The sequence below is a fragment of the Tamandua tetradactyla genome, chromosome 2, assembly GCF_023851605.1.
Source record: "Tamandua tetradactyla isolate mTamTet1 chromosome 2, mTamTet1.pri, whole genome shotgun sequence".
NCBI lineage: Eukaryota > Metazoa > Chordata > Mammalia > Pilosa > Myrmecophagidae > Tamandua > Tamandua tetradactyla.
The window spans coordinates 83,164,461-83,185,757 of NC_135328.1; the positions used below are offsets into that span (position 1 = coordinate 83,164,461).

A 21,297-nucleotide genomic window follows, 5' to 3' on the forward strand; every position below is an offset into this window, starting at 1 on the left:
TGGTTAGAAAATGACCTAGTGTCTGCCCTGCACAGCATGGAGTTTCAAGTCCATTGCAAGGACCTACCTATCTAGAAATCTCTTCTTGTCTTTTCCACGGCTATAATTCAGTGTATGATGAACAACTATGTCTTGTGGGAAAGACACTGTTTACTTTTATAGTCAATGTCTAAAGAGGAGGCATAACAGATTACAGCGTATAACCAATGAAAAATAAGAATAGTTAACCAGAGTTTGTTACTTATATTTGGATTTTCCACTTACTAGATACGTATTCTGACCTCATAAAAGTTGCATGTAAATAGCTCTCGTATATTGATCTCTAACAAAATGCCAAAATTTGTCACTTTATAAATGCTCTTTTATAAGCCTCTCTAAATGTTTTCTAAATAATTAAGAAATACACAAAATTATTGCTTGGAAAGCAATATGAAATATGAATGCTTATACATTACGTATTTTTTAAATTCTGAAAAATAATTATCCGATTGTTTTAAAAGATTATATATATGTTAAATGCTCCACCATCTTTACTATGTACATTAAATTTGCACATTGCTAGTATAATAATGCACTATATATAATATAATAAATTAGTGTATACCCTTTAATAATATAAAAATAACAGAAATAAAAACACACTTCTCATATTTTTGAGAAATATAGAAGTAAGATAAAAATAAACACCTTTGGAGTAAGGACTGAAAATTACTGGTTTAGATAGGGTAGAGAAATTACTTCAATTATGACATAAAGCATTGTAATAATGCATGCCTTTTAGAAATAATTACATAGTGATTATTCTCAAAGATAAACACACACAGATGTTGCCAGTACATTTAAAAAAATTCTTAATTTGAAGAAAACATACAGAAAGTGCATTACCAGTTAATTGGCTTTAAGAAGAAGGAGAATATCTAAAGTGGCAGTGTACTTGCACAGCACCTAGTAAATTCCAAGGAATGGACTGCACCTATAACTTAAGACAGAAAAAAAGATCTTTTCTACTGGAATCATGTCAGTGAAATGTGCCAGAGGTCCAAAAATGCCTAAATATCATTTAACAGTGCTTATTTTAAAAATGAAGAGTTGGTTATAATTCCTAAATAAAATAAAAATATATTGGACTTTAATTATAGTCTAGAAAAATCTTTAAACAAGGTGGTTTTAATCTAAAATGAAGAGCCCATTTTAAAAGACTTCCTAGTTTCTACATATTTATTTATATTACAAAATATCAAAACCAGAATATCAATTTATGTTGCAGATTAGAAGATCATGGTCATTAGTCAGTTAAAATTTTTAGGAACAATATCATGTTGAGGTGGCTACAAATTCGTGAGACCAATTTCTATAAGATATTCTGGAAAATCAGTCTTCTTATTTTAGAAGACTTGGATATCATTGAATTATGATATGTGTACGTATCTGAAGGAAGAAGAGTGGTTGGTCTAGGAGTAGGTATTCTTGTAAGCTTCACATATCAAAAGAAGCAAATGGCATACAAATAGAAAGGAATTTCTGAAACACTGAACATGACAGTGGTAATCTTATCACTAAATAAAATGCTTAGAAAGAAATCATCTGACAGGTGACACAACCTAGATACATTTGAGTTATCACTAGATATGTAAGAAATTATTTCTTTCTCTTTCCACATTTTTCCCATTTTTTCTTTGTCTAGGGATATTTCCTACACAAGACTAGATTCCCCGTATTTCTACTTTACATGAAATAGATGTTGAGAGGGATTGGTAACTCTGTTATGACTTCAAATAGTAACAAGTAAGTAAGATGACTTTCCTAGGCATCTTTACAAAAGTTTTAGCATTTGATAACATTTCCCATAGAAACCCCCCCAATATATTTTTGGTTACATTGAATTTTTCATATTTTATATTTGGTTCCTTAGTGCTAAATTTGATTTACTTTTAACTAGGAAACTACTATTAGGAAATCCGAGAATAGAAACGGATCTGTTTGTAATCCACTTGAATTGACTGCCTGGATGGCCTGAATTATATAGCTACAATAGTTTAGCAGATAACATTACTAAACTATGAGCAACATAGATTAAATTTAAAACATTAATTTTCCTTGGGAAGTCATAGCTGAGTGTGCGTATGCATACACACACACACACACACACACACATACATTTCCCATCATCCAACTCCCTTCCCAAAGATATATATTATGGTAGTTTTCAGAGGGAAAATCTGGAACTATTAAACCTACAGTTTAACATTCATTTTTAAGTTAGGCATTTTCTAAAGTCTAATTAGGTGAATCACAATTACTTTTTATTTTTTGACTTCTTATCGTTGAATATAAGTATGTAATTTTGCATATCATTCATTTACAGCCAAACATTCAAATCATATGTATATAAGTATCCAGAAAAAAAGTTTTAAAAAAAATGAGACCAAAATATCCTCTTTGTTTTCTAATGTGCATTGTAGAAACTAGGAGTTGGAACAATGCTGTTTAAATTCTCTTGGAATTTGAGGATAAACATAATTGGGATTAAAATACTGACATGCTTACATTTAGTAGAGAGATAAGAATAATTCATTGGGATCTATTCAGGTTCCACTGATAATCACATAATTGAACCGGATTTTTAGAGGATATTTGAAACTATTGTAGTTTGTTGTGCAATTACACAATTAGGGTTCTGTGTAATAAAATATTTTCTAAACACGTGTGGGTTAGTACTAAGTAAATTTAGGTCTAGTGTTATATTTTTACTTTTAATGCATTAATTTTCAATCAGAATTAACATGACTAAGTAAATTTAGGTCTAGTGTTATATTTTTACTTTTAATGCATTAATTTTCAATCAGAATTAACATGACTAAGTTTAACTCTTAAGCATTACACTCAGCTACATAGCCTTAAGAAGAAGACAACTGGATTACTTTAAAACTAAGCAAAAATATTACATATACCTAACTTTAAAAACGTCAGTCAAAAACTTACGAAATGTTTATCAAACTGCTTTATGTCTGTATGAACATTAACTCACAACCAATTCTCATCATGAATATTTACTTGTGGTCAGCCAGGGGTTGGAGATTTCTTTGGCATTGCTTGTTTCTTCCTCTTACCCATTTATTACTGACGTTATTTTTTACATTCACATATTTGCATATAAATATGTTAAAAGGGCACTCTTTCTGGTAGCTGTAATGATAAGGCAGCGGGGAGCCTTTCAGAACTTTCTTTACACAGTAACAAACATGGCCTTGAAAAGTTGAATCCAGCAACGTGGCGCGAAACGGGGAATAACACAAATTCTTTATTACCATTTAAAACAAATTTTGAGCAGTGGTTCTCCCTGATTCCCCACCGGCCGTCTGTCTGCGGCGGGACCCCTCGACGAAGGCACGCCCCAAATACACACTCGGGGAGCACAAAGGCGCACGGAGTCTGGGGCAGCCCCCCAGCACAGGCGGCCCCTCCCTCCACACACCCCCTCGCACAAAGACCCGCCATTCTCTTCCGCCCCCCAACCCACGCGGGATGCCCCGGCGGCGCAAGACCACCACACCCTTTCAGACCCGGGTACCGGCCCGCAGTCTCCGGCCGCGCGCCAGCTCCCACCTTCCCGGCCGCGGGCGCCCTGATGAATATTCATCACCGCGCGCCTAGGGCTCGCGGCTCCTCCTTTCGGTCTCTTTCCCGCCGCCAGGCGGAAGCGAAGAGCCGCGCTCCCAGCGCGCCCGGGACAGCGGGGGCGGGGCAGGGCTGGAGGCAAGGAGCTGAAAGAGAAAGCTAGGGGAGGCGGGGGCGGCGGCGGGAGCGCGGGCCCGGCGCGGAAAGGGTGCTCGGGTGGGTGGCGGTTCCGGGGCAGCCCCGCCGCCGGCCAGCCCAATCCGAGGGCTGAGAAGGGGTGAGCGCGCAGTCCCGCGGTTGCGCCGGTTGCATCTGCCCAGCGCGGGGACTGGGGGTGGGGTGGGGAAGGAGGCGCGGAGAGGCAGCCCCCGCCCCAAAAGCAACCCCACTAAAACAATAAAATCCACCACACACACACACACACACACACACACACACACACACACACACACACACACGCACGCACGCCACTCTGGACGGCGTTCAAGTCAACCACGAGAAACAGTCTTCTTCAAGTGAAAGGAAAGAAACCCGGATACCCAGACAGAGTCAGGGGCTGCCTGCTGATAGACTTGACTTTTACCGCCTTTTCTTCTCGGGCCCCAAATTTTGGCATTGCAGAAATAATAATTTAGAAAATAAGACTACGCCTGGATTTTTTTTTTCTTTTAATTAAACACAAGCGACACCAAAGCAACCCTTGAGAAAATCCACAAATCTGTACCTGAGACACGTGAAGTCAGCGGCCCAGGGTTCTGTTACAGATTCAAGATCTGTTTTATTTATTGCAATACAGTGCGATGGTATGTGGCTTTGAAATGACGGGTTTTGTTTGCTTGTCTTGTTTGTCCCTTACACCCACTCCTACCCGAGGTACAGATTTTTCCCTGTTTGTGAACTATAAAGAGACTATTTTAACCTTTTCCTAAATGCTGATGTCATTTCTACTATACAACTTGAGCTATAGCGCTGGATTTCCAGACCTAAAGCAAGTACGTATTTTTAAAGCTTTGGCAACTTTGGTATATGTGTCACACTTTTATGGCAGAAATCGGTGGATAACATTGTGAGTCCCAACAGTGTGGGATTTAGTATTCAGCACTTTCCCTGCTTCAACTTAGTACTCCTCCCTCCATCATGTAAAAAAATTACTACAAATGATACTTTAGTTGTACCTTGTAGCCCATTCTTTCTTTTTGTAGCATTCTTCTTCTTAAGACACAGCTTTGGTGCATATTTTCATTTTAAAGTGCATTTTTTAAGTGAAGGAAGAGCTATTTAGTTCTTATTGGAGTGCTGTAGTTTTAAAAATCGGTATTCATTCTAAAGTTTAGTCCACCCCAACCCTCCAGCTCCCACCCTCCCCACCCTTCCCACCCTTCCCCTAAATTGCAGATAGAATCGTTAGCCCTCCCCCGCAGCCCACCTTTATAAAAGATTATGATGGATTTCTTTTCTCTCAATACTTTTTTTTCACCCTGCCTTTCTCGCTCTAGGGATCCCCCCCGCCGAAGTCTCTGTGTATGTGTGTGTGCGCGCGTGTCTGTCTGTCTGTCTCCCTTTTTCCTTGTCCTCTCTATGACAGTATATCTGGGCCTCATTTTAATGCACAATATCCCATCCATTAAGTTGTGGTTGAATGCGGAGTGTGTGAAGACTTGGCAGCTCTCAGGTCGAAGGGGGCGGGGAAGCCAGTTTCGACTTTGACACAAGATGTCGAAGTAGCGTGATCAGAATTATTATTAGGGCTGTGAACATGGCCATCTTCTTCTCAGGTTGGAAGAACTGCCATTGAACTTGAGATGGGACAGTCAAGATCTCCAAGTCTCCCCACCCCCTCCAAGTACAGTAGCTGGCAGGAAAAAGGCGCCAAAACATACAAGATTAACTCCAACTTTCTTTGAATAGATCGTATAGCATGTCCTTTGTAACTTTAACTTGCAACAGGCGGGAAAAAGTTAACTTTTGAACCCACACTTGAATAGACATTTAAATGAGCCTTAACTGGAATAAATCCAGAAAGTCATACATGCATGCTTATGTGGTTAGAAAAGAATGCACGTGTAAATAAGCGGGGTGCATATGTGTATCTGACTGGGGAATTCAAGATTTAATCAAAATCAGAATTAGTGTGAATTTCGAGTACATTTACTGTACGTGGGAGAGCATTGTGAGGCTAAGAAGCTGACCTTTAAGCAGCCTAAGTAAAAACTGCAAAGAGTTGTGAAACACAAAACGTTGTGGTTTCCAGTTTTATATTTGAGGTTTGATGTTTTCATTTAATGGCATGAGAGATGGAGAAAGCTCCGGCGCTGAAAAGTCCCTATTAAATCATATGTGGGCAAAGGTCAAGCACTCCAACTCACTGATACGATATACTGCAGAATCCTGTCTAACTGATGGAGAACACAGGAAAAAGTGCTTGGGCAATAAAAGTATTAGAACGGTAATTATCGTCCGTGGTTGGAACTGCATTCTTGTGCATTGGGGAAAGGTTTTTGCTGGCCCCGATGAATTTTAAAGCCGAGTATTGTTGAAAGCTGCTCTAATAGGAAATTGATTAGCTGAGTGTTTCATACAATAAATGGTGACAGTTTCATTGTTTGATGTCCAAAATAAATTCCTTTTATTCTTTAGCCGACATAGGCATCCATTTAATTTTAATATAGTTAGACTGAGCAGCCGCATAATTATAAGAGTGAATGTGATGTTACAAACATCTGTAACTTTGCTTTTGAAGTTTGTGACATCATGCAATTAGATAATGTTATTGCTTTGAAATTTATTAGCTTGCTGTGTTGTTAAAATATCACAAATAGATTTCAGAGATAAAAATTACTGAACATAGATTTTGTATAGGCCCAATTTTTGTCTTCTCTCTTTGTAATTAAAAAATTTTCTCCTAAATTTTAATTTGAAAGCTAAAATGCACAATTCTGTTGTTATGCATTGTTTTGCTTTCCAAATAGTATGACAGTTTTCAAAGGGAGAATTAAAGAAAGGGGTGCAGAAAGTTTACCTTGGTCTCCAATGCAATTTTTACACTTCATAATGCAGAATGTAAAGACTGTTAGCTATTTTGAATAAAACCTTCCAGCTATCTCCTTAAACTTATCTATTTTCATATGTCATGAAGGTATGTGTGGGTGGGTAACAATAGCTAACTTACACATAGAATAAAATGATGACATTGTTTTACTTTAAAGGTCAGCCATTCTGAAAACTACAACTCTCAAAATCAGCAGAGTGTGCATGTGAGAATATAACTTTTGCAGTATTGGAATGAAGGGAGGCAACTATTTCTGTAATTTTTAAAGTTCAAAATAAATCATGCTAAAGGTAAAGTGTTACAGGATAACTGTTGACTTTGCAATTGGAGTGCAAATTGTCTTCAGAAGTTAGGAATATCTGTTGATGAAGTGGCTTCATCTTTGTAGACAAGTGGAAACTGGCTAAATTTACTGTAGGAATCTGGCCCAGTCGGTGTTCAGATTCAGAGTCTAGCTTACTGGGAGGGTTTTGTGTTTTTTTAACGGTCGAGTACAGGCATTTCAGCAGTGACATTATTAACAGCGTCATTTTTCTCATTTAGTTTTGTCCTCTGGGGACACCCAACAGCTCCCAGAGGAAGGCAAAAAAGTCCACGGTTATTTATTCATTTCAGTGAAAAGCAAAGCACTGGCAATGGGAGGGTGGGGAAGCTAACTGATTGTGAATTTTCTAGTTGGGAAAAATTGCTACCCTAATTTGACAGTAGTAGTTTAAGTACTGAGAAAGCAGGGAATGATTTTGCAATTCCCATCAAGTGCAGGCAATTTCGGTGCTCGCTGGGTTGTTTATATATGCGTTTTTTAGTGGAATTTTGGTGTTCCTGTTTGTGGATATAAACTCGTGTATTCCAGGCTGCACAAGTACGTTTGTCATTCATTTAGAAGAGGGAAGGTCCCCAGGCACAGTGTAGTGCACATATGCAGTTTTGCAGGCCTGTTTCCTGGGGTCAGGAGGTCATCTGTTTCTTTTGTATTTAGTTTTAAAACATTGATATTGGTGATGTGGCCAGGGTATGTGGAATTGTTGAGCCTCCTCTCTGATGAATCACATGTGAGAGCTAAAAAAAAGTCATCGGGTATATTCGAAATGACAGCTTTGTTAAGCGCCAAGAAACCTTGTGCTAAACTGCCCAGGATTTGCAACTTGTCGCTGCAGTTTATTTTTAAGGGAGAAAGGTAAAAAAAAAAAAAAAAAAAAAAAAAAAATCACTATTAGGAGTTACTTGAGATGTCAAATTCCTCTGGAGGTCAGCGAAAGGCTGACATTGCTTAATTTTTAAATGTTTTAAATATACAATTGGGTTTTGAAAACCCCAGTCACCTGAAGTACCACCATTCCTTTATGAAATCACTAAACTTTCTGCCAGTTAGAAACAAAACTCTTTTCCCTATAAGGTAGCAGGGAAAAGGTGATACAGGGAAGAGATCTTTAACAATACTGAAATATTAGATTTTCCTGTTGCTGAGGGAGCTTCTCAACTTCTTTACAACTCCTCAGCCAAGTTTTGGGGGGAATGAATGTGGCCTGTCCTACCAGTGCTTTCACCCTTTCCGTGCAGGAGAAAGGAGAAGATTAGAAGAGGTAAGTATTGAAGTCTAACAAGTGTTTGGCCATTTTGACAAAATCAGAGGCTTTTCACAGACACTGTAAAACTGTTCTTAATACCCTGGCACAGACATGCTGGAAAAAAATGAAAGGTGAATAAAATGTGTGCACTTCCTTAGTTCCTTATCTCTACTCTTCTACCTGGCGTTTAAAAGATTGGCATTTCTCAAACCAAAAGTAGTGGGCAAGTCTTATACTAAGAGAAGCCAGAAGTCCCATCCAACCAAATCCACCAGTTCCTCTTTACCAAAGACTCTCTTATTTCATCCTGAAAAGGCCTGCAGTGAGTTGGCATTGGCAGGACAAGAACAGTGTTTTGGGGAGTGTCAGCCATCCTGCCTGTGGCTCCAGTGTCCAAGAGAAAGACAGAGTCCTATAAACTGAGCAGCGGTAAATCCTTCCAGGATGTCTCTGTTCCTCATTCTTCCCTCCCTTCTGGTTTTCCCTACTTCACCCTTACTCCATTCTCATATTCTTTTTTCTTGGAAATAAATACCCCCCCCCCCAACTAAGCATTCTCAGTGATTATCAAAGTGTTCTGAAACATAAGCACCCTACAAAAAAAATGAGGCATTTAAAAGCGATTTGAACCCCTACATGATGGGCCTGAGAGGCCCCAGACACCTTCACTTCTCTGGGGTCTTACCTGGGTCTGACGCTGCTACTTCGCCTTGGTGCTGCTGCAGCTTTTGTGCGCTCTTCTGTGTAATGCTTGTCAATTTTTTCGTTTTTCTTTTTTAGGCTTGTGAAAAACTTTTGGATGCCATCTAGTTTTGGTGGCAAAAGGAAATGGTTTCTCTGGAAAAGGAAACTAATAAAGGGAGGAGGGAGTAACGATGTCTGGAGATACTTCCCCAGGGCTCAGCACTGGGCCTCTTTTGCCAGGGGACAGCGGCTGGGTCTGGGATCTCTAGCTGAAAGGAGCGCTCTCTGGGTGCCAGGATTTCACCGGGGGTGGTGTGGTGAGGAGGGAGGGAGGGAGGGAGGGAGGGAGGGAGAAAAGGAGAGATGGGCACTGGATTTTTAAAGACTCTGAAATAATGGCTTCTGTAAGAGTGCAGACATTCAAAGAGGTGTGTTCAAGGACATGAACACATTCGTGCCAAGGGGAATGTCTTTTATGGTAAATTAATTCCGGTTAAATTGAATATTTGTTCGAAGGGGAACTCCAGTAGTTAAAGCTGGTATTATTATCAGTAGCGCTGCCCTCTACGCCCCCACCCCACCCCCCCAGAATCTGGTACGGGGGTGAGAAAAGAGATTCAGCGTAAAGTGCAATGCATAATGGTGCTTTGGAATTAAAATAACAAGAACAACAACAGCAACAAAACCAAAGGTGATGTTGCCTAAAAAATTTCGGAGCGAGAAATGAGTATTTACTTGATTAACTCCGACCCGTCACCTTGTTTCTTTCATCTATAAAAACTGTCAACTTTACCCCAGCTTTTGATAAAGAAGAAATGACCCACACAAAGGAAATTAAGGTTGTCAGAACGCTGACAGGAGGATTTGCCCTGGGGGTGGGGGCGGAAGGGAGGCTGCTCCCCGCTGCCCGTGCCGTGAAGGGTTAACTAGTGGGAGTTCCGGCAATTTCCCCGACTTTACCTGTCTTCCCAGACCCACCCCACCATCGGCCTCCCCAACTCCCCTCCCCCCACCCCAGCGCCTTTCTTCTTTGGCCTCTTGGTTTACGGGGGCTGCAGCTGGTAGACTTGGCAAGCTCGCCTCATTAAGAACGCTCTTTGAAAACGGACTGTGTTTGAGCATTTCCCTAATGAGGACAGGACGGGGTTAAAAAGTGACCATTTCATGGTTGACTTGAACCTGCCTACTTTTCTTGATGTGCGTTGTGAAATGCTTTATGTGGATAACTCCCACTTGGTAAAGGAAAAAGTCATTGGTTCCTTCAGGTTCGCTGGCGGGAGCTGGGGGCTGAAAGCGGGGGGAGATCCAGAGAGAGAGAAGTCGAGGAAAAAACATCGTGACAGACGAAGAGAAAGTGGAAAGGGGAACTAGGGGAGACCCTCGAAATACCTACAAAACATAGTTGGAAGTAGGCACGGCTCCGCGCAGGGAGCCAGGAATGAGGCATTGGAGACTGTTTCATGGCCCCAGCGGCATCCTATAGTCCACTAGACAGATGAATGCGGAACCACCCGCACTCAGTTTTCCTCTCTATTGTCTGAACAGGCTTTGCTTTTACTGTTTCCCCACCCACCCCTAATAGAAAACCGGAATTTGGGGGCCGGGCTGTGATTGTGTGTGTGCGGGTGCGTGTGTGTGCATGTGCGTGATAGCGGGGAGAAAGGGTGCAAGGCAAACTGCTTCGCTCAAAAGACCAGAAATCAAGTTCATTCACTCCGGGCCTGCAGCTCGGGGCCGGGGTGGGGACAGGGAAGCAACTCGCTGGACTGAAAACCGGCGCCGGCGCCGGGCGGCTCGGGACTGGTAGCCTCTGGAGGGCCGTAGCGGCACACGCACCCCGCGCGCGCGCGCACGCGCGCGCACCCTCCCTGCAGTCCCGGGTGCGCGAGGCACGCCGCGGCCCCGCCCTGCCTGCACCCGGGCGGGAGGGAGCTCCTTCCCGCTGGCGCCCCGGGACCCGGGGGGAGGTGGGGATTGGGAGCGAGCCAGCCAGGCTGCAGGAGGAGAGCGGAGCTGGGCGCGAGGAGGAGGAGGAGGAGAAGGAGGTGGAGGAGGAGGAGTGAGGAGGAGGTGGTTGCGGCGGCTCGCCCGGATCCTCCCGCTCAGAGCGAGGCCACGTGCACTGGGCACCCCCAGGGAGGGCGGCAAACCGCGGCGAAGCGTTGCGCGCCGCTTCTGCGGAGCGGTCCCGGGTGTGGGCCCACGGTGTGGGGACCCCAGAGGACTCTCCCTTCCCATCCCATGAGCGAACTCTCGCCAGGGGCCGGGCTCTGTGCCGGGCGCTGGGCACCCCCCCCCCCCACCCTCGCCAAGCTACGTCTGCGCCAGGGCGCCCCAACAACTTGAGCCCAAGTTGGCTGGGCCCCCTCCTCTTCGGTTTCCCCTCGTCCCTTTGCCTGCGGGCTTGGCGGCTCGCGCCCGCCCCGGGTGTGCCTGTCAGCGACCAGCCGGGGTCCTGGGGCGGCCTGGGTGTGAGGGAATTTTCCATTCGTTCCTTTCTCCGGCCCAGAACGATTCAGTTCTTCTCTTATTCGGATGTTCCCGCGGCTTAGAGTCCGCAGAGATCTTCGAAATACCCCTTCCAGGGCGGTTTTTCGGGGGTGTATTTGTGTGGGGAATACTGTGGTGAAGGTGAGGGGCTTGTCCAAAGGCGGGAAGAAGATGTATTTTGAAAAATAAAAAATAAAAATAACCCGTAGTTCTCTTGCACCGGTGAGACCTTTAACAAATGAGGGGGGTGGGGGGAGAGAATAAGAAGGAGGAGGAGGTGGGAGGCGGGGGGGGGTGTGTGTGTGTGGAGAGGCTGGTGCAAAAGGAATGCGCGTTTGCAGGAGGAGGAGGAGTAAAGCGATGATTGTGTAATTAAATAATAAAACAATCCTTAAGTCTGATTTGGAGAGAGCTCGAGCGGGGTCCAGAGGGTGGAACCGGTGAATTTTTCAACTTCCAAGTTTTGCAACGAAAGAAAGCAAGAGAGGGAGGGGAAAAAAGAGCCCAGAGCAAAAAAGAGAGGAGTTTGGAGCGGAGCGGGAGATCGGGATTCATCGTTTGGGAATTTTCAGGCGATCGTTTCGATCCCCTTGGGCTCTGGGCAACAGCAGCAGCAGCAGCCTCCTCGTTCGGCCGGTCAGACGCGGGGCGAAGCGGGCGGCCCAGCGCGGAGAGGCCGGCGCGGGCGGCGACGGCTGCTGCCGGGGACCGCGCGCCGCGAGTCCCTTCCGCCCGGGAGACCTGCGCTCGCGCCCCCTCCCTCACCCCGGCCTTTCCCTTCTCCCCAACCCCCACCCCACCCCCACCCCGGCCTTCTCCCGCGCGCGCCCCGCCACCCGCGCGCACTCGCTCACGCTCCCCCTTGCGCACACACATGGTCGGCTCGCGGCAAAGTTTCGCTTGCGATCACCAGTCCGGGATCCTGCCGCAGTGCTCGAGGCTTTAACCTTGAACTTTCCCAGGGCGGTGACACATTCTCCTCGCTCTCCCTCCCGCCCTCCCCTCTGCGCCCCCCTCCCCGCCTTTTTTTTTTTTAAAGCACTTCATCACCAACCATCACCCCAATCCAACCCAAGCCGCACCTTCGTGCACCCCTTAGCCCCCCCAACAACAACAGCAACTGCAAAACAGAAAACAGATCCCCCAATCCAGGCGAAAAGCAGCCAACACCACCGGCGGCGGCGGCGGCGGCGGCGAGCAGGGCCAGCGCGCTCGGACTGCAGGAGGGTTAAAAGTGTAGATTGGATTTCACCCCGGGAAATCTAGCACGCCGAGTGAACTTGAATCTTTGGCTATTTAAGGAGGACTGTGTTTGTTGTGAACTTGCGGTGATCCAGCGCAGAGCCTCGTTCTGATTGATCGCATCGCGGGGCTCAGATGACTAAAATGAATAGATGAAACTCTTGCTTCTCGAAGATTTTCTTGGGCATCTCCGCGAAAGTGCGTTTTAAGGCGAAGTCATGATGTATTCTCCCATCTGTCTCACTCAGGTACATCTCTTGGTCGCTCTTTCGAGTTTTCTCTCGAGCCCGAAATGCCTTTGTTTTGTTTTGTTGCTCTCGTGGCACAGACAATTAACGGCTTTAATTAACGTCCTCACGCCCCTTCTTCCTTCGGAGAAGAAGTGGCCGGGAGTTGCGGCGGGATTTGCGGAGCCGCGTGGAGGCCGGCTCGCGGCCCCTGGCCGGTGGCCGTCGCAAGCGCGCAATCCCGCGCCCTGGGCATTGAGAGCTGGCGCCCGCGCGCTGCCAGGGAGGCCAGGCCGGGCGAGGCCACTGGGGATGGGCAGGGCCTGGATCGCCCAAGTGCCCACTCGCGGCGGCACCCCCGCCCGGGGTGCCTCTTGACCCCTCTGGTCGCTTGCGCGCCTAGGTGGACTCAGGTTTTTAGTGGAGTTTTTAGTGGGACTGAGCTCCTAAAAGCCTCCAGTGAACTTGGGCCAGAGGACTGTAGCACAAGTCCGTGTGGGCGCCTCTGGACTGTGCTGCAGGAGGTGGGCGGGTGGCGGAGCAAATCCGAGGATGCCGTGAGGACCCGTGCCCTTGCTTAATTTGGGGATCTGAAACCCTTCCTGGCCCGCAGTGACCGCGCACTTTGGAGTTTCCAGTGACCGCACTACGAAGGCGGTCTTTACGTTGACACGAATCAGTTGGTCGTGGTGAAACTTAAGGACTTTTAGGGCATATTTCATTTTGTGGGGACCTGTTCATTTGACAATGTTTGAGCGTAGTTCGTAAAGCATAAAACAATGCTGGAAAAGTAAGGTCGTTGTTTTGTTTAGTTTTGTTGTTTACTTTGAAAAGGGCCAAATATCTTAGGAACAATGGTATGATATAAAACACTGGCTTTATACTTTTTGAATTTTTTTACGCAATTTATATCATTTTAACCACACGGTCAAATGGAAAATTGGCGAGACCGAACCGACGTACCTGAGGGCAGTTTTCACCGCTGCCCAACTAACTTATCAACCAAATTACTGACTAACTAGATATCTTAGCCCAAAATTGTCATTTGAAACAATATTAAACCCCTAAAGGTGTGGGAGAGTTTACTTAAGCTTTTAGGCCAGTGTGTTACGAGTTGGTAATTGATACCTATTTTCTTTGACATTGACATAAAAACTAAACAATTAAAGAAATGCCGGCTAGTTTTGGCTGTGTTAAAATTTTTTAAGAATCTGATATTAATGCGAATATATTTTTATAATAGACAAATGATTAAGATTTCAATTGTATGACAATTAGAAGCCATTGTGATTCAAAAGGACTGAGGCATTCATAAATTGTGAATGAAGATGAAAACAATGATAAGGCTTATTCAGTGATTGGATACAGTCCTGTAGCTTTTTGGCTGACACATTTTTTATTGTTTATATTTTGTTTGGCATCTGAATATGATTGACTTAGATATGGCTATTTTCAGCAAGTAAACTACACTTTAATTTAACAAAACTGGAAAAATGAGTTGCTGAGCTATTTGTATTTCAAAAGCTATGAATGGTAATGGGCAATAAATGTGATGTTGAAACTGTTTAAGGTATACCACATTTTCTTTAGCTGTAAAAGTTACCTTTAATATTACCCATCAGCCAGATTTTTTCCCCCTCTCTTTCTGTTAAACCACTTCCATTCAAAATTGCTTTTTACACTGAGATGATTTTTGAAGTATAATTCAAATAAAATAACATGAAGTAAGCATTTCACTTACAAACTACTGCTTCATTTATTCTCACCTGTGAAGTGCTGAATAACAGTTGCATTTCTATATTAATTTATATTTCCATCATCGGCTTTTTACAGAAACTAGCAATTACATTGTATTTTTTAGTTTTCCTCTAAATGTGGATGGAAAAGTCACTCTTAATTTGAGTAAGTTAAAAATTAAAGTTGCAACATCCTGTCATAGAGAATATTGGGGACATGTACAGCATAGTGGTTCAGCTCCTACATTAGTGTTCAAGGATACATTCTTAACAACACTAATTGATGGTGACTAATATTCTCTACTATTTTAATAAAGTAAATGTGGTTAAAGGATTAAAATATGTTTGGGATTTAAGGCCTATACTAGCGAAGTAATTTTAATTTTAGAATTCTTAATTAATCTCGGTGTGACTTTATAGGTAATGCAAGGTGTTCATGTACAGTTTTAGTTTTGTTTCATAGCTTTTCCTACATTGATGTAAGAGTTTAATATCTATAGGAAAACATTTGTTTAAAAATGTAAATACAAAGTAGTTTAACATTCCTACTTGGTTGAAAACTTTAAAAAGTATCTCAATTGTTGCAATAAGGTATCTAGGTTTTAGAAGAGATCCTAATTCAAAAGGAATTACTGAAGTTGCTATTTAACAAAATGGCATATTGCAGTATCAGTTTCTGATAAATGTAATAACATAAATCAGATATAAAAAGAAAATTAAGAACCATGGTAAATGATTTAATATTTGCTTTTAATCTACAAATAATGTAAACTGTTAATAATATAACATTCAATTGGCATGATGAGATTTTGAATTTTTTTCTTTCGTTGTATTTCAAGTTCTGTAGATACATTTTTTTCGTAGTTTATTGTTATGTAGTGGTGCTCCAGGAACACCTAGTATTTACCCTTCCACCTCTAGATTGGTCTACTTTTCCATCGCTTTCATGGAAACCATTATTTCTATGAAGAAAAATAAATACGCCTAGTCGAATTGAGTATTTACTTTTATATTTGAAATTTATACCTTGATTATTTATTTTATCAATGTTTAGTTCAACTAAAAGAAGTTTTAATAGAGAAAGAATTACTAAAAGCCAACACTTTTTAATGAAAATTCTGAAAGAGCAAGGTGGTGTATTACCTAAGCATAGGGCGATTAGAGCTTAGATTCTATTCACTTTGCTTTTTTGTTTGCTTGTTTTGAAATAATTTCTGTAATTGCTTAGTGTTATTGGGATAATCTGCTAGTTAGGATATTTGAAAATCTTAATCACTTTTTTTTAAAAAATGGTTGAGAATTGTTACATACTCCATAGTCACGTCACTCAAAATCATTAAAAATATATTTCTGCTTAGCATTAGAAAACTATCACACTTGGGAGGTGACATCTTAGGCATCTTGATACAGAGATATGTGACTTATAGCAAACCTCCACTTAGTATCTTTTTTTTTTTTTTGAGATGTGTCCCCTACTCAAGTAAGCATTTCACTTGAAAGGGAATGCACATAATAGTGAAGCTCTGAGAGATATTAATAGGGCTCCTTTGCAGTCTGAGAAACTTTGCTATTTCTATTTACCAATATAAAAAAGAAGTATGTTTTAAAACGTTATTTGGCAGCATTGACAACAAACTCAATACACCTTTAAGAAGCATGGGCTTGTGTGTATTTGTATATTTGCTAAGAAATTCCAAATTTAATCCTCAAATTTGCATTCTGATTGTTTAAATTAATTTATTAAAATTTTGAGCTTCATTACATGAGAAATGGTGATGTTTATGTATAAATATTGAAATGATAAAATTTAATCAAAACTATGATTCTTTATAAGAAAGTGAAATGTCACTGAACATTGTACTTAAGGACATAACCACTTAAGTGTTACCACATAGCTTAATGTTTGTTGAAATAATATTGCATTTTAAAAAACATGGCAAGAGTAAAATGAGTGAGAGAAACGTTTCTCCCTGTACTCCTTATATTCTTAAGTTTTTAGCTTATGAGTTTACATAGGTATGTTTTTTACTCATATCAATGAATCATAGTAAAAGTCAGGTTATAGGAAGTGAGTTCCCAAAGCACATTTAAGTCCACATTTCCTTGAGTAGCCTTTCCTTTTGTATATATTTCTAAGGGGGATAAACAAAGTTTTTGTAGTTACAGTGAAAGCTAAAAGCAGGGCATCAGAAAGTGTATGGAGATAGGGAGGTCTTATCATGGGCTGTGGTTGCTGTGAGCAGGGCTGCCTTCCCACACAAAGAACAGATTGTGGTTTAACTCTTTCTATGGCCTAGTTTAATGTGCTCACATAGTAACCGAATTGTTCAGATCTCTGCTGGAAACTACTGATCGGTTTAATGATTTCCTCTATGGCATTTGGTTATGCCTCATGCTGTGATGTAATCATCTGCATTCTGTATTGTTATAAAATTTCGATTCATACTTATTCTACTATAGAAACGTTTTACGGCAATATGCTAAAACTACTTGAAAAGTACACTGTTAATTGGATAGAATGTACACCTCTTCTGTGTCTGACCTGCAGACTGCTAACATGCCACAGTCCCCACTGTGCACTGAAACTTTGAATTTCATCTTAAAAATATTTTCATAGCTGTATGGATTTTGGGGGACACCTTTGTTAGATTATCATTAGTTGTACTTTCAGCTTCTTTATCTGGTAGTCTACTGGTTAAATAGAATTTATTCCACATAGTTCAGGGAGACTAATACTAATATGCAAATTCTAATTTGGGATATGATCAGTGAGAGAAAGTTATTTTGTGGGTGGGTTGACAATATAGTCAATGTGACCAGAAAAGTGATCGTGGTGGAAGTTTTCATTTGCTGCAGATCTTGGGTTACTGCACATACACAGTGTGCGTGGACAGTATGTTAGGCTGTTTCTCTGAACAGTAATGGGCCTGGTCTTACAAGACAGGTTTTACCTAAGCCAGGAAGTAATGAAACTCTGACTGCACAGGGAAGTAACTTGAAAGGTCTTTAGGTTAGGATTATCTGCAACTCTTTGTGGCCTCCCTTTCTTAAAAGGGCTTGCTTAGATGAAACAGAAAAAAATGCAGGCGCCTAAAGGTAAAACCACTTCATCTGAAAGACAGGGTACTATAGATCTATAGATGCACAGAGCCACAAACACGTGTGCATGTGTACCCACAGTGCTGTCCGAAAATTCACATACACAGCAAATGAACTTCACTGGACTCTGCAAAGCCGGTAACTGACCACCAGTGCTCTCCTGGTGTCACAATGCCACAGCATGCAGAGACACAAAGAATGTAAAGTTGGTGCCAAGTTGCCATTTTTCATTGTTCACCTCAGATTGAATTTTAAGGGGTTTAGAATAATTGCCATACTCATGTGATTGGGTAACAAATTAACTGACTCTGTGGGGCTTCGGATTCTACAGGAAAGCTGCCGGAACAACATTCATGTAATTTTTGTTTTCAACTTTATAAACTTTTATTTAAAAGCACAAGAGTGTGTGTCTGTGTATGTCTGTGTGTGTGTGAGAGAGGGAGCACGTGTAAGTGTGTGTGTGTGTGTGTGTGTGTGTGTGTGTGTGTGTTGGGGGCTAGTGTGGTGGGGTGGGGAGAAAATGCACTGCTCAAAGTATGGAAACCTTCTTTTCAGGACACTGCTACACAAGCTGTGTCCTTTGCCCACTTTCCCTTATTGTATACTGGTTTCTCTAGTTACCACTCCTGGAATGGTGCTGTTTCAGTGTTGGAATGTTGGACGTTTGATAAGAAAATGGATCAAGTTTAATGGCGCATGCTCTTTGTGCCACCAGCAGCCTCTTGCTGAGAGCATGCTCCAAAAGCGGGAACTGTGTGGCATTACACTGAGCATCTATATGCTTTGTGTTTCTGTGCCACAGAGAAGAGAAATGAACTGTGGCATCGCTCCTGCCTTCTGAACAGCTCTGCTCCGATTAAAAAAAAAAAAAATCTCACTGTATTCTTTGTAAAATGGTACTGCTTAGTGTTAGTTGGTCAAACTAATATTTAAATATTAAATGAGGTGCCAAGCACCTTGGTTGTGTATGTTTTAAAGAATACAGAATGTATGGCATTGTGGTGGGGTGGGGGGGATGAGGGGAGAGTAAAAATACATATACAAACCTTATTTTGTTTTTAGGAGGTAGAATCCACCTGTGAATTTTGGTGGAAGATGGGCAGCTTGACATACTTTCTTTTCTTCTTGTCCTGCTGTTTTGATAATTGTAAATAGGATAAGGATGTTATTTTCATGCATAACTTTTTTAAATACTAAATCGGGAATGGATTGTGGTCTTGTCTTTTGAGCTTTTAAAATTTAACTAACTGTGCAAATCTTCTTCCTCCTCTCGTCTTCCACAGGATGAATTTCACCCATTCATCGAGGCACTTCTTCCACATGTCCGTGCAATCGCCTACACTTGGTTCAACCTGCAGGCTCGGAAACGCAAATACTTTAAAAAGCATGAGAAGCGAATGTCAAAGGATGAAGAAAGAGCAGTCAAAGATGAGCTTCTCAGCGAGAAGCCTGAAATCAAACAGAAGTGGGCATCCAGGCTCCTGGCCAAACTGCGCAAAGATATCCGCCAGGAGTACCGAGAGGACTTTGTGCTCACCGTGACTGGCAAGAAGCACCCGTGCTGTGTCTTATCCAATCCCGACCAGAAGGGTAAGATTAGGAGAATCGACTGCCTGCGACAAGCAGACAAAGTCTGGCGTCTGGATCTAGTCATGGTGATCCTGTTCAAAGGCATCCCCTTGGAAAGTACCGATGGAGAGCGGCTCATGAAATCCCCACATTGCACAAACCCAGCACTTTGTGTCCAGCCACATCATATCACAGTATCAGTTAAGGAGCTTGATTTGTTTTTGGCATACTACGTGCAGGAGCAAGGTAGGAGCAGATTGTTCTTTCTTCTGGTATGGCAAACACTGCCTGCAACCCTAGATGGAATATCTGGCTTGGGTTAGAGGATCCTTGAGGCCCTGAGATCTCCTTTCTCCTCTCTGGTAGAATGGTGTGCCCACGTCCACACACATGTACGCTCCCATGTGCAAGTCATTATCAATAGGCATATGTCTTTTATCCTTAGATCTGCTTAGAAATGTAAAGAAACACCACGGAGATGCGTTTGCAAGTATCTTTGAAATAGTATACAGGATAGTCTAAAATTATAGTTTATTGCAGTTCGCTTTCTGTCCCTAGACTGCATTTCTTGCATCATAGTTATCTTTTCTTATTTGAAAATGTATATTTACTAGTGAGTAATCACACCGCTCTTAAATCATCTTTGCACTTTCCTCTTCGCTAACAAGGTAGATAACTTTGTTCATGAATCTAGTAGTATTGCACTGAAAAATAGAATTAACACTCACTATTACAAAATGCTTAAGGTAGCCAACATCAAAAAGTCTATCGCATGTAGATGCAGATTTATTTTAATATTTCTGTCAACACCTACTTTGTAAAATTTATTGCTGTATTTTTATTAGAGAAGTTTTAGGTTATAGAAGAATCATGTAGAAAATACAGTTTCCATATACCTACTCCACCCCCCCCCCAAGTTTTCCCTGTTATTAACACTTTGCATTGGAATAGTACGTGTTACAATTGATGAAACAATATTTTTATAGTTATATTATTAGCTATGATCCATGGTTTACATTAATGTTCACTGTGTTGTATAGTTTATGTTTTTTAAAAAATTTATTATATATATATAAAATTTAGGTATATATATATATATATATATATATATATATATATATACACACACCCTAAAATTCCTTCTTTTAACCATATTCAGATATATAATCCAGTGGTTGACACCTACTTTTGATTGTATAATATTCTCTTTAGAGTGAATGGGTTATAGTTCTTATTTTAAATAATTGATGCTATAATATTTCCTTGAGTGAAGTGAGATCACTAAAGATTATTGACTTGAACGTAAATTCAAAAAATTTACCGAGGAAGGTCACAGCTTTTCTCACAGAACATAGCAGAACAAAAACAGAAAGTGAACTGGTTACACTGGTTCAAAATAAATCTCAAAAAGAATGCAGAAATCACAGAGCATACCCATTTAGAAAAAAATATCCAATAGAATGATAATAAATGTTGTTGCCAGAATAATTTAAAAATAGGCGATATTTTTACTCAGTAATTTTGAGTTCATGAAATACATCTTTATTCCTTTTGTTTTTCTTAATATATTTTCCTTAAACAGATGAGAATGTATTTTCTTCAAAAAAATTTATCAGAATATAGATGTCCTGGTATTCTCATTCAGTTCATAGTAAACCGTCATTTTACAAAGCAGCATACCAAAAGTAGACTGAAGTTTGATCTGTCACAGATGGTGGGTCATTTCCTAACTTGGCCTGGCATTAGGGAAAATGACCCGTAGACAGCCAGGTGGCAAATGGTTATCTGATATCTGTTATATAAATGTGGGATTTGATAAATTGGTATGAACTTTATTATCATCTGAAAAAGTACAATATCAGAATTACTCTTTTGACTCAGAAATCAAGGTATTTGATGTGTGCTTTTGGTCTTTATATTTATTTGGTATAGAGTTATGCTCCAAATGTCATGTAAAATTTTTAAATTTTAAACTTGATTTTAAAGAATGGTGTTGGACGTCGTACTTTTGAAAG

The 21,297-nt window shown here is 41.5% G+C and overlaps 1 protein-coding gene and 1 long non-coding RNA gene across 9 annotated transcripts in view; one reads left to right on the top strand and one right to left on the bottom strand.

Moving 5' to 3' along the window:
• LOC143673532 (uncharacterized) overlaps window positions 1–9,248 on the bottom strand; it is a 33,429-nt gene extending 24,181 nt beyond the window's left edge. The window contains exon 1 of the long non-coding RNA XR_013170426.1: window positions 8,921–9,248. This is a non-coding gene — a long non-coding RNA (uncharacterized LOC143673532). The remainder of the gene's footprint in view (window positions 1–8,920) is intronic.
• Window positions 9,249–12,428: 3,180 nt separating this feature from the next.
• NFIB (nuclear factor I B) overlaps window positions 12,429–21,297 on the top strand; it is a 220,993-nt gene continuing 212,124 nt past the window's right edge. For all 8 annotated transcript variants that reach the window (XR_013170428.1, XM_077148172.1, XM_077148174.1 and 5 more), the window contains exons 1-2: window positions 12,429–12,899; window positions 18,997–19,528. Coding sequence is in view for 7 of the 8 variants with exons in the window: in XM_077148172.1 (XP_077004287.1) it covers window positions 12,870–12,899; window positions 18,997–19,528 (562 nt within the window). In the remaining variant the exon portion in view is untranslated. The remainder of the gene's footprint in view (window positions 12,900–18,996; window positions 19,529–21,297) is intronic.